The sequence below is a fragment of the Phocoena phocoena genome, chromosome 10, assembly GCF_963924675.1.
Source record: "Phocoena phocoena chromosome 10, mPhoPho1.1, whole genome shotgun sequence".
Classification (NCBI taxonomy): domain Eukaryota; kingdom Metazoa; phylum Chordata; class Mammalia; order Artiodactyla; family Phocoenidae; genus Phocoena; species Phocoena phocoena.
This window is the reverse complement of record NC_089228.1, coordinates 39169123-39181949: the sequence shown is the minus strand read 5'-3', so window position 1 is coordinate 39181949 and position 12827 is coordinate 39169123. Positions and strand designations below refer to the sequence as shown.

The window sequence follows — 12827 nt, the reverse complement described above, 5'->3', positions numbered from 1 at the left end:
TTGTATTCCTTTTATTTCTCTATTTTCTCTAATTGCCATGGCTAGGACTTCCAAAACGATGTTGAATAATAGTGGCGAGGGCTTCCCTGGTGGCGCAGTGGTTGAGAGTCCGCCTGCTGATGCAGGGGACACAGGTTTGTGCCCTGGTCCGGGAAGATCCCACATGCCATGGAGCAGCTGGGCCCGTGAGCCATGGCCTCTGAGCCTGCGCGTCCGGAGCCTGTGCTCCGCAACGGGAGAGGCCACAACAGCGAGCAGCCCGCGTACTGCAAAACAACAACAACAAAAAATAGTGGTGAGAGTGGACATTCTTGTCTTGTTCCTGATCTTAAAGGAAATGCTTTCAGTTTTTCACCATTGAGAATGATGTTTGTTGTGGGTTTGTCATATATGGCCTTTATTATGTTGAGGTAGGTTCCCTCTATGCCCACTCTCTGGAGAGTTTTTGTCATAAATGGGTGTTGAATTTTGTCAAAAGCGTTTTCTGCATCTATTGAGATGATTTTATGGTTTTTATTCTTCAATTTGTTAATATGGTGTATCACATTGATTGCCGTATATTGAAGACTCCTTGCATCCCTGGGATAAATCCCACTTGATCATAGTGTATGATCCTTTTAATGTGTTGTTGGATTCTGTTTGCTAGTATTTTGTTGAGGATTTTTGCATCTATATTCATCAGTGATATTGGTCTGTAATTTTCTTTTTTTGTAGTATCTTTGTCTGGTTTTGGTATTAGGGTGATGGTGGCCTCATAGAATGAATTTGGGAGTGCTCCTTCCTCTGCAATTTTTTGCAAGAGTTTGAGAAGGATGAGTGTTAGCTCTTCTCTCAATGTTTGATAGAATTCACCTGTGAAGCCATCTGGTCCTGGACTTTTGTTTGGAGATTGTAAGATTTTTAATCACAGTTTCAATTTCATTACTTGTGATTGGCCTGTTCATATTTTCTATTTCTTTCTGGTTCAGTCTTGGAAGGCTATACCTTTCTAAAAATTTGTCCATTTCTTCCAGGTTGTCCATTTTATTGGCATGGAGTTGCTTGTAGTAGTCTCTTGCGATGCTTTGTATTTCTGCGGTGTCTGTTTAACTTCTCCTTTTTCATTCCTAATTTTATTGATTTGAGTCCTCTCCCTCTTTTTCTTGATGAGTCTGGCTAATGGTTTATCAATTTTGTTTATCTTCTCAAAGAACCAGCTTTTACTTTTATTGATCTTTGCTATTGTTTTCTTTGTTTCTATTTCATTTATTTCTGCTCTGATCTGTATGATTTCTTTCCTTCTGCTAACTTTGGGTTTTGTTTGCTATTCTTTCTCTAGTTCCTTTAGGTGTAAGGTTAGATTGTTTATTTGAGATTTCTTGTTTCTTGAGAAAGGTTTGTATTGCTATAAACTTCCCTCTTAGAACTGCTTTTGCTGCATCCCATAGGTTTTGGATCGTTGTGTTTTCATTGTCATTTGTCTCTAGGTATTTTTTGATTTCCGCTTTGATTTCTTCAATTATCTCTTGGTTATTTAGTTATGAATTGTTTGTGTTTTTTACATCTTTCTTCCCTGTAATTGATTTCTAATCTCATAGCGTTGTGGTCAGAAAAGATGCTTGATACGATTCCAATTTTCTTAAATTTACTGAGTCTTGATTTGTGACCCAAGATGTGAGATCTATCCTGGAGAATGTTTTGTGCGCACTTGAGAAGAAAGTGTAATCTGCTGTTTTTGGATGGAATGTCCTATTAATATCAATTAAATCTATCTGGTCTATTGTGTCATTTAAAGCTTGTGTTTCCTTATTAATTTTCTGTTTGGATGATCTTTCCATTGGTGTAAGTGAGGTGTTAAAATCCCCCACTATTATCATGTTACTGTCGATTTCCTTTTTTAGAGGTGTTAGCAGTTGCCTTATGTATTGAGGTGCTCCTATGTTGGGTGCATATATATTTATAATTGTTATTTCTTCTTCTTGGATTGATCCCTTGATCATTATGTAGTGTCCTTCCTTGTCTCTTGTAACATTCTTTATTTTAAAGCCTATTTTATCTGATATGAGTATTGCTACTCCTCCTTTCTTTTGATTTCCATTTGCATGGAATATCTTTTTCCATCCCCTCACTTTCAGTCTGTATGTGTCCCTAGGTCTGAAGTGGGTCTCTTGTAGACAGCATATATATGGGTCTTGTTTTTGTATCCATTCAGCGAGCCTGTGTCTTTTGGTTGGAGCATTTAATCCATTCAAGTTTAAGGTAATTATCGATATGTATGTTCCTATTACCAATTTCTTAATCGTTTTGGGTTTGTTTTTGTAGGTGCTTTTCTTCTCTTGTGTTTCTCACTTAGAGAAGTTCCTTTAGCATTTGCTGTAGAGCTGGTTTGATGGTGCTGAATTCTCTTAGCTTTTGCTTATATGTAAAGCTTTAGATTTCTCCATCAAATCTGAATGAGATCCTTGCTGGGTAGAGTAATCTTGGTTGTAGGTTCTTCCCTTTCATCATTTTAAATATGTCATGCCACTCCCTTCTGGCTTGTAGAGTTTCTGCTGAGAGATCAGCTGTTTACCTTATGTGAGTTCCCTTTATGTTATTTGTCATTTTTCCCTTGCTGCTTTCAATAATTTTTCTTTGTCTTTAATTTTTGCCAATTGGATTACTATGTGTCTCGGCATCTTTCTCCTTGGGTTTATCCCGTATGGGACTCTCTGCGCTTCCTGGACTTGGGTGGCTATTTCCTTTCCCATGTTAGGGAAGTTTTCGACTATAACCTCTTCAAATATTTTCTCAGGTCTTTTCTCTCTCTCCTCCTCCTGGGACCCCTATATGTGAATGTTGTTGCATTTAATGTTGTCTCAGAAGTCTCTTAGGCTGTCTTCATTTCTTTTCATTCTTTTTTCTATTCTGTTCTGCAGCAATGAATTCCACCATTCTGTCTTCCAGGTAGGTCACTTATCCGTTCTTCTGCCTCAGTTATTCTGCTATTGATTCCTTCTAGTGTATTTTTCATTTCAGTTATTGTACTGTTCCTCTCTGTTTGTTTGTTCTTTAATTCTTCTAGGTCTTTGTTAAACATTTCTTGCATCTTCTCGATCTTCGCCTCCATTCTTTTTCTGAGGTCCTGGATCATCTTCACTATCATTATTCTGAATTCTTTTTCTGGAAGGTTGCCAATCTCCACTTCATTTAGTTGTTTTTCTGGGGTTTTATCTTGTTCCTTCATCTGGTACATAGCCCTCTGCCTTTTCATCTTGTCTATCTTTCTGTGAATGTGGTTTTTGTTCCACAGGCTGCAGGACTGTTCTTCTTTCTTCTGCTGTCTGCCCTCTAGTGGATGAGGCTATCTAAGAGGCTTGTGCAAGTTTCCTGATGGGAGGGACTGGTGGTGGGTAGAGCTGGCTGTTGCTCTGGTGTGCAGAGCTCAGTAAAACTTTAATCCGCTTGTCTGCTGATGGGTGGGGCTGGGTTCCCTCATTGTTGGTGGTTTGGCCTGAGGCGACCCAACACTAGAGCCTACCTGGGCTCTTTGGTGGGGCTAATGGCAGACTCTGGGAGTGCTCACGCCAAGGAGTACTTCCCAGAACTTCTACTGCCAGTGTCCTTGTCCTCATGGTGATACACAGACCCCCGCCCCCCCGCCTCTGCAGGAGACCCTCCAACACTAGCAGGTAGGTCTGGTTCAGTCTCCTATGGGGTCACTGCTCCTTCTCCTGGGTCTCAGTGTGCACACTACTTTGTGTGTGTCCTCCAAGAGTTGAGTCTCTGTTTCCCCCAGTCCTGTCGAAGTCCTGCAATCAAATCCCACTAGCCTTCAAAGTCTGATTCTCTAGGAATTCCTCCTCCCTTTGCCAGACCCCCAGGTTGGGAAGCCTGACATTGGGCTCAGAACCTTCACTCCAGTTGGTGGACTTCTGTGGTATAAGTGTTCTCCTATTTGTGAGTCACCCACCCAGCAGTTATGGATTTGATTTTATTGTGATTGCACCCCTCCTATGGTCTCACTGTGGCTTCTCCTTTGTCTTTGGATGTGGGGTATCTTTTCTGGTGAATTCCAGTGTCTTCCTGTCGATGAGTGTTCAGCAGTTAGTTGTGGCTCCAGTGCTCTCGCAAGAGGGAGTGAGAGCATGTCCTTCTACTGTGCCATATTGAACCAATCAAACATTTGTAGTTCTTTAATTTAGAAATTAAAGAAGATCTAAATAAATGGGAAGACATCCCATACTCATAGATCAGAAGACTTAACGTTGTAAAAAGGCAATACTCTCCAAATGAATCTACAAATTCGAAGTAATTTCTGTCAAAATCCCAGATGGCCTCTTTGCAGAAATTGACAAACTAATCCTAAAATTCATATGGAACAGCAAATAGCCAAAACAACTTTGAAAAAGAACAAAGTTGGAGAATTCACATTTCCTGATTCCAAAACTACCACAAATCTACAGTAATCAAACAGTGTAGTAGTGGCATACAGACAGATATATAGATCAATGGAATAGAACCGCGAGTTCAAAACAGGCTCTCACATTTACAGTCAATTGATTTTCAACAAGAGTACCAAGACAATTAAATGGGGAAAGAATAGTCTTTTTATTTTAATTTTTTGGTTTTTTTTTGTTTTTTTTGGCTGTGTTGGGTCTTCGTTGCTGTGTGCGGGCTTTCTCTAGTTGCAGTGAGCAGGGGCTACTCTTTAGTTGCAGTGCACGGGCTTCTCATCATGGTGGCTTCTCTTGTTGCAGGGTACAGGCTCTAGGCGTGTGGGCTTCAGTAGTTGCAGCACGCAGGCCCTAGAGCACAGGGACTTCGGTAGTTGCGGCATGTGGGCTCTAGAGTGCACAGGCTTCAGCAGTCAAGGCACACAGGCTCCGTAGTTGTGGCTCGCGGGCTTAGAGCCCAGGCTCACTAGCTATGGCGCACAGGCTTAGCTGCTCCAAGGCATGTGGGATCTTTCAGGATCAGGGATCAAACCCATTTCCCCTGCACTAGCAGGCAGATTGTTAACCACTGCGCCACCAGGGAAGTCCACCAAGAATAGTCTTTTTAATAAGTGGTGCTGGAACAACTGGATATCCACATATAAAAGAATGAAGTGGAACTTCCCTGGTGGTCCATTGGTAAAGAACCCTCCTCCCAATGCAGGGGACACGAGTTTGATCCCTGGTCAGGGAACTAAAATCCCACATTCCACAGGGCAACTACTGAGCTCACACGCCTCAACTAGAGAGCCCCTGTGCAGCAAACTACAGAGCCCACGCACTCTGGAGCCCCCGCACAACAACTACAGAGCCCACACGCTCTGGAGCCCGCATACCACAACTGGAGAGAGAAAACCCGCACACCACAACTGGAGAGAGAAAACCCGCGTGCCATAACTAGAGAGCCCGCACGCTGCAAGTGCTGAGCCCGCGTGCTCTAGAGCCCGCGCACCACGACTAGAGAGAAGCCCACACACTGCAATGATAGATCCTGCATGCTGCAACGAAGATCCTGTGTGCCACAACTAAGACCCAACACAGCCAAATAAATAAATTTATATTAAAAAAAAGTAAAACAACACACTAAATGATAGAAAATATTTTAAAGTCATATATATGTTAAAGGATTTGTTTAGAATATACAGAGAACACTTACAACTTAATAATAAAAACACAAATAAACCAATTAAAAAATGGACAAAGGTTCGGAATAGACATTTCTTCAAAGAAAATACACAAATGACTGACAAACACATGGAAAGATGCTCAACATCATTGTGGAACTGCAAAGCAAAACTACAGTGAGGTACTATAATACTTCCTACCCACTAGGCTGGCTATCATAATAAAGATAATGAGTGTTGACAAGGATGGGGAGGAATTAGAACCCTCAAGTTTTCTTTATTTTTTTCATAATAGTCATCCTCATGGGTGTGAAGTGGTATCTCACTGTGTGCCATCTATTTTTAAGTTATTATCTGTAAATAGAAGTTCACCTTGTGTTGATTTCTATAATATACTTAGCACAGTCACTGAAGAGATATAAACAAACAAAAAATTTAAATGCCAATAAAATAAAGCACAAGGTTACAAAGATTTAAGTCAATTCAACTTTGAAAAAGATATTAAAGAGGACAAAGAATGAAGACATAACATAAAACTTGTAAACTCTGTTTTACTCATCTGGGACTAACAGCTAAAATACTAATGTTTTGTGTACATAAAAATTGTTGCAAAGCAAGTTACAGCTTTGTGATTTATTGTTATGACAGTGAAACTGTTGAGATTGTTGTGAGATTGTTGTCACGAACCCTATTTTAAAGATAAGTAAATTTGAAATCAAACAGGTTCCACAGCTTGTCTTAGACCACAAAGCAATTCTGTGACAGAGAGTTGGACAATAATTCCTGATTTCTAGGTTTAAGGTGAAAAACTCATAATTTAATGTGCATTAAGTCAAGGGAAACATGATAGAGAAATCTCCAGTCTTAGCATGAATAAACTTAGGGAAGTTATCCAGAACACTGAAGCTTACAACGTCCAACAGCGATGACCAATAATTAACTCTCTGCCAGCCTAACTTGAATGTGGATTCAACTCAGAACGAGGTTGTTAGTTTTTTTTCAGTATGATCCAATAACACTAACACTCTAACTTTGCCTCTCAAATGTTTTCATTGTTTTGTTAAATTTTGGCTGTTCAAAAGTAGGGTAATTCTATTAAATTGACAAAGCCTATGTTGAAGCAATCACGGAAAATGGAAATGCTTTTTGACTATCTTGCTTAACTCAGATGTACAAGTGTTACTTGTCTTCTTTCCTGCACCCCATATGCGAGAAAAAGTTATTGTTTACCCTCACCGAATTTGATCCAATCATTTTAGCCAAATTTAAAAAAAAAAAAAAAATATATATATATATATATATATGTATATATACACCCAGGGTCAACATTAAGAAATGCATACTCAAGTATTCAAGGGTGAAATACTGGGATATGCTTTAAAATTCTTCAGCAAAGGAGAAAAAAAAAGGTACAAATGAAACATTTGTGACAGATATTCCAACTGTGTAATGTGGGTATTGGCATATAGAAGGTTCATTTCACTTTTCCTATTTTTGTCTATGCTTAAAGTTTTTCACAATAACTTTTCACAAAATGAATTCTTTCCAAAGTTACCGTCCTGGTTAGGAAATACGAATCAGTGGATGTGAATGTTCTCTTCGGAACGAAACTGCATGAAGGATCTCCAGCCGAAGCTAGGTGGCCGTGGGCTCCACGCCCCTCGGGCCCCGCGCCAGCACGCGGACCGAAAGCGCGCACGTTTCCCTCGAGCTGAACCTCACAACTCGCTCTGTGCGCTCTAGAGCTCGCAGGACCGCCGAGCTCAATTTGGAAGTGGCCCACGCCGCGCTCACGCCGGCGGCTGGGGGAATCCGGACAAACTCCGCTCGAGGGCTCCAAGGTCCCACGGCCCAGTGTTGCGGGCCTAGCCCCCAGCAGCCCCTCCTAGGTCTCTAGAGACCCTCAGCACCGCTCCCTCCGTGCCCCCCACCGCGAACCTCGGCCCAGCCCTCCGCCTACCGTCCAAGTCCTCTTCGTCCTCCGACTCGCTGTCCGCGATCGCATCGGCGACAAGGCCAGGGCCGGGCTCTAGACCCTGGGAGCCGGAAGGAGGGGCGGCGGGCGGGGTGGAGGCTCTGGAGCGGGCCTCGCGCAGGCGGGTGAAGTAGTCCACCGCGAAGTCGACGAGGTCGGGCGGCTGCTGCCGCAACACCTCCACGGTGTAGCCCTGCAGCAGCTCTGTGAGCCCGGGCGGGATCTGGATGTGGCTCATGCCGGCGGCGGCAGGCGGGACCCAGCCGCCGGCGGCCACCGCCTGGACGCTCCCTCACGCCGGACTCTCGCCCCGCGCCCGCGAGGTCCCCTCACGCGCGACCCGGGTCGGGTCTTCCTCGCGCCACGCCGCCCTTTGTCCGGGTCTGCGTTTCAGGGCCGCACCACCCTACACTGCTCCGGCTGGCCTGGTGCCGCCGCCGCTGTCACTAAGCAGCCGCCGCCGCCGCCTCGGGCACAGACAAGCGGGAGAGCTGGATGGGCGGGGCGGGAGGCCGGGTTGTGACGCACGCGGCCGCGGGCGTGCGCGCTCTCGCCGAGCGCCGGCCCTCAGTGCGCGTGGGCCGGCCGCCAGCCAGGCTGCCCGGGCAGTCTCCAGTCCAGGGGCAGGAAATGAGTGGTCTACCCGCTAAGCGGCGTCGTTACTGTCTCTCACCTTTCATTTCTAATTTCAATACACTCTAAGATCCAACCGTTTGTCAGCCCTTACTAGGCTCCAGGGACACAGCTGAGAGCCAGATGCAAGCATGCACATTACCACCCCGGTGTGGTTCCGGCTATGGTGGAAAACAAGAGGGCCCACTTTAGGGGGGGACATTCAAGCTGACTCCGAGGCCTGGGCAGGATCTAACCACAGGAAGATCTGGAGGAGAGCCATGTGGGCATAGAGGACAGCAAGACCAAAGGCATGGTAAAGTCAGAACCACCCTGACCGCTGGGAGGCATAGTGGCATGAACATAGGACCCTCAGAAGTCCGGCAGGAGGTCGTTGAGATGTCAAAGGAGGAAGCCCTTGTAGGTAGTAGGCGTTTCAGTGATATAGTAATTTGGGAGCCAAAGGCAGATAAATAAGCCTGGAAGAACTCAGTAGGCCAAACATGTTCCTTGAGAAAAGGGAATAAACGCCCAGGGCAGGAATGACCACTGTGCCTGTTTCTCCTCTTGAGCATTCCCACCAGGATTCCCAGGACTAGGTCTGCACACCCCTACTCTTCCCATACTCCACCCTGGGCCCTGGGCCAGCATTGCTTGATGGTGTTGAGCAGACCACAAGGCACTGTTATCCTTTGCCCCTGGGGAGAGGGCATAGGCAAACTGGAGAGGCCATGCTATTTCCCAAGCTGCCCCTTCACCCACACCAGATTGGAAGGGAATAGAAAAAGGTGGAAAGCTTCCTGGTATGTCCATACCACAGCCTAGGTACTGACCAAAGGCCCAGTAGGCATAGGACAAAGTCCTCCATGTCTTTGCTGGGCCCTGCCATAAAGTGACTAAAGGTAGCCTTGGGAACCTGTAAGGCATTTGGGATGGTTAAGCTCCACCTGGTAATTACCCAGTATTAATTAAAATCCCCACTTGGACCTCTCATATTGACTTGGCACACAACCAGGAGTTCAGTGCTTCTGGGAACTGAGCTTCTAGAAAGAGGAATACCCGATCCCCACTGATGCAGAAGCCACCCAAGCTCTAGGCCAGGTAAGCCTGTGATTCTAAACAGCAGTGTCTCCCTGAAAAGTTTCTTGACTCCTGGGAGGAGTCCTGGACCATCAACTCTGTTAGGGAAGGGGTAGTGTCCAACTTGTTCCCTGCTGGGTCCTTACTGCACAGTCTTGGAGAAGATTTACTGAATGAATGAATGAATGAATGATAACTTTCCACACAGCAAGAAGAGCCAGTGAAACTGCTCTCCTGACCTCAGGCTCAGAACTAGGATCCTTTGCTTCAAAGCTATGCTTCTGATCTCAGAATATGAAGACTTCACTAAGTACAAGCAATGAGGAGCTGGAGGGACAGAGTACCTCAACTCTTCTGTGCTCGTGGGTAGACTGACCCTTCCAAGTTTTCCAGGAGTCAGCCCATACCCAGGAAACCTGGATGGGACTCCCACTGCACTGCCACACCTGGGGATCTGACCCACTTCAAGCAGTCCTACCACGAACCCTTTGGAAAGGCAAATTCGCAACTCCACTCTCTAGTTTGCCCATTTGTCAGGCTTTACATGTTTGACAGGGGGGCGGGCATCTGTACAGCTAGGACTCTAACTTCAGTTGCAAAATAGGGTAGGAGGAGGCTACTCCAGGACTGACAACAGAGCTGGCTGCAGGCAGGTTCTCCCCATCACTCCAAGGAACCCCTGACAACCTCTGCCAGAAGGTTGCTCCTCCTGACTTGTTCTCAGATATCCCACAGCTTGGCCATCCATCCATCTAGCAAACATGGCATTCAAAGGCATCCTTAGGCCTGGAGGAAATGAGGGACATCGAAATCAGGAACCCCATAGCTGCTCCTTACCTGTCTCCACAGACAAGCCTCAAAGTAAGGATGGAGAGCCAGCCTCCAGGTCCAACTTGACTCCCCTCCCCTTGCACCTGGTCCCCAGAGCAGGGATCTATCTCTGCCCCTTCTGGGAAACCCTTCAATAGCAAGGGGAGTCCCAAGGGCCTTCATGAATGCCCAGTTGAGCTGGCAAAAGAATACAGCCCTGGAACAAGAAAGAATACGAGGGGCCTGAGCCCCCATCTTCTACCCTTACCCTTCTAGGACCACCTTCATTCAAGCCTGTTCAGCTGCACCACTGGGGGTTACCATGGCAACCAAACCCACAGGCAGCCAGTAAGTGGGAAACAGCTGCCAACAGCAAGTAATGGTGGGTAGAAAAGGTCAAGAGCAGAGACCCTCAAAAGCAAGAGAAATACAGCGTCCATGGTAGAGAAAAGGAGGCCCTAGAGCCCTGACAGGCGCTCAGCCTACCCCGGTCCTACTCACTACCCAGCATGTAGTCATCATCTTGCACAGACTGCCACACCACCAACCTCAGGCAGACGTGGACACGATGGGGCCAGTTCTCAGAAGTGTTCACAACTATGCTAACACAGGTGGGGCACATGTCTAGTCCAACAGCAGTAAGTCTGGTGAAAATGAACGTGGGTAGGGTACCAACTGCTATTTCCAATGAAACAGTTGTTTCATGTACTCTTTTTTATTTTTTTTAAGATTCTTTTCCCATATAGGCCATTACAGAGTATTGAGTAGAGTTCCCTGTGCTATACAGCAGGTTCTTATTAGTTATCTATTTCATATGTAGTAGTGTGTATATGTCAGTCCCAATCTCCCAATTTATTCCTCCCCCTCCCCGTTTCATGTACTCTTGACAGGTTTATTATTATTATTATTTTTTAATATTTATTTATTATTTATTTAGGCTGTGCCAGGTCTCAGATGCAGCACACAGGCTCTTTAGTTGCTGCATGTGGGTTCCTTAGTTACGGCATGCATGTGGGATCTAGTTCCCCGACCAGGGATCGAACTCAGGCCCTCAGCATTGGGAGCATGGACTCTTACCCACTGGACCACCAGGGAAGTCCCGACAGGTTTATTATTTAAAAGGTTTTTTTCCTCTCCTTCTAGGAAGAAGGTAGATGCCCATACTCCCCCAGACTTCTCTGGAAGACAGCCTGCTCTTGGCCCAGGCCCCCTGGTTTACACACTTTCTGTCCTCTGATGCCCTCTACCTACGTGGGGGACTCAGCTTCAGCAGGAACACCTCCCTCTTCTCTGCCCAAAGGGGCTGCTTCTCAATGCCCCTCCAGTCCCCCACCCATCTCCTGAGACTTGGTCATCTGACCACCTCTACATGCCAGCTCCCTGGTCCAGTCCTACCAGGATGATTATATACCACCATCAGTTTCTATTTTGCCTTAGAAGCGTCCATTAGCCTCTAGTGGACAGGGGGGAGTGGGGAAGTGGGCTATATTTCCTTTGCCCTAACCCAAGCCGTATTTCAGCCTTCATAATGCCGCCCCCATGAGGCCACTGCCTTTGGTCCAGTTATTTTAACAAGCGTCCATGCTCAAGGGAGCAGTTAATTCCTGGGCTGCCTATTTCTGCACCTAAGAGCCAGCCCCTCCCTGGGACACCGTCCTGAGAAAGTGTCAGTCTCTGCAGTGGACCTAGCGTCTGCCTCTAGACATCTCAGGGCAAGAACAGAACCTGGGAAGCAAGGGAGAGCCTGGCTGGAGAGCTACAGGCCTGCATGCTGACTAGAGCAAAGAAAGCAGAAAAAGGAGCACTCAGCGAGCACTTGGCCCTGGGGCCTTCCCAGTGCCTGTTGGAACTCTGTGTGCCACCCCTAGCCTGACTCACAGGCCAGCTGCCTGGGCTTTGACCCTACAGTACAGACAGGCCTCTTGGAGTTTAAGTCAAGCAGTCTGAGGACAGCCTCTGATAGCATCACAAGCCTTTCTTCAGGCCTGTGGACACCCAGACACCACTCTATTGTCCACACTCTGTTATCAATTTGCCAATGATCTTGGTAGATCAGTTTACCCTGTCTGAGCTTTGGCTTCCACATCTGAAAATGGGGGTATAAATCCCTACCCATTAAACACTGAGTTACATGGGGTAAAGAGATGAGAATGAATCCATGAAGCGGCTGGAAAACGAATAAGGGGTTCTAGCCTCAAAAGAATTGTGGTGAAAGAACTGTGGGTAGAGATGCTATGACCTTACAGCAGAAATGGTGCTACTATTGCTTCTAATAGGTTAAAACAACCTGCCCTCTGTCTTTTACCTTTGACGCGATCATACTCTTCTTTGTGCCCGGATGAGGCTGTTATCACTGGCTGGTTGTTGTAACAATCACTGGCTTCTACTTAAGGCTGACTGTGACAGTCCGAGAAATTGCTTGGGAGGGCCCCAATCTCTCCCCTACCCATACCCCCAGTCAGGGAGAGAAGAGATATATCAGGAACAGGTGGCATTTCAAAGTGCATCATAAACAGAAAGTGCCAGCCAGGAGGGAGTTACTCACCATCTGCTCTGCTCCCTTCACAAATATGCCTCCAGGCACTTCCTTATTTGACTTAACATCTATTGAATACCCAAAGGAGTAGAAGAATTTACCACCACTAATATCAAGGAATCCAAATATTCCATTTTAAAATGGAAGCTGTTTCAAAGGGTAAATTATCCAGAAGCAGAGACTGTAAAAGTGATCCTGAGCCATGGGAATGGCTGGCATTTGGTTAGAATGCAAAT

At 45.9% G+C, this 12827-nt stretch overlaps 1 protein-coding gene across 3 annotated transcripts in view; it reads right to left on the bottom strand.

The window, feature by feature from the left end:
* Nucleotides 1–8077, bottom strand: part of PRKAR2A (protein kinase cAMP-dependent type II regulatory subunit alpha) — a 76656-nt gene extending 68579 nt beyond the window's left edge. For 2 of the 3 annotated variants that reach the window (XM_065885194.1, XM_065885196.1), the window contains exon 1: nt 7539–7791. In XM_065885194.1, the coding sequence (XP_065741266.1) occupies nt 7539–7791 (253 nt within the window). Of the gene's footprint in view, nt 1–7538 lie in introns of all 3 variants that reach the window. The other variant, XM_065885193.1, reaches the window with a different exon arrangement.
* Nucleotides 8078–12827: the final 4750 nt, after the last annotated feature.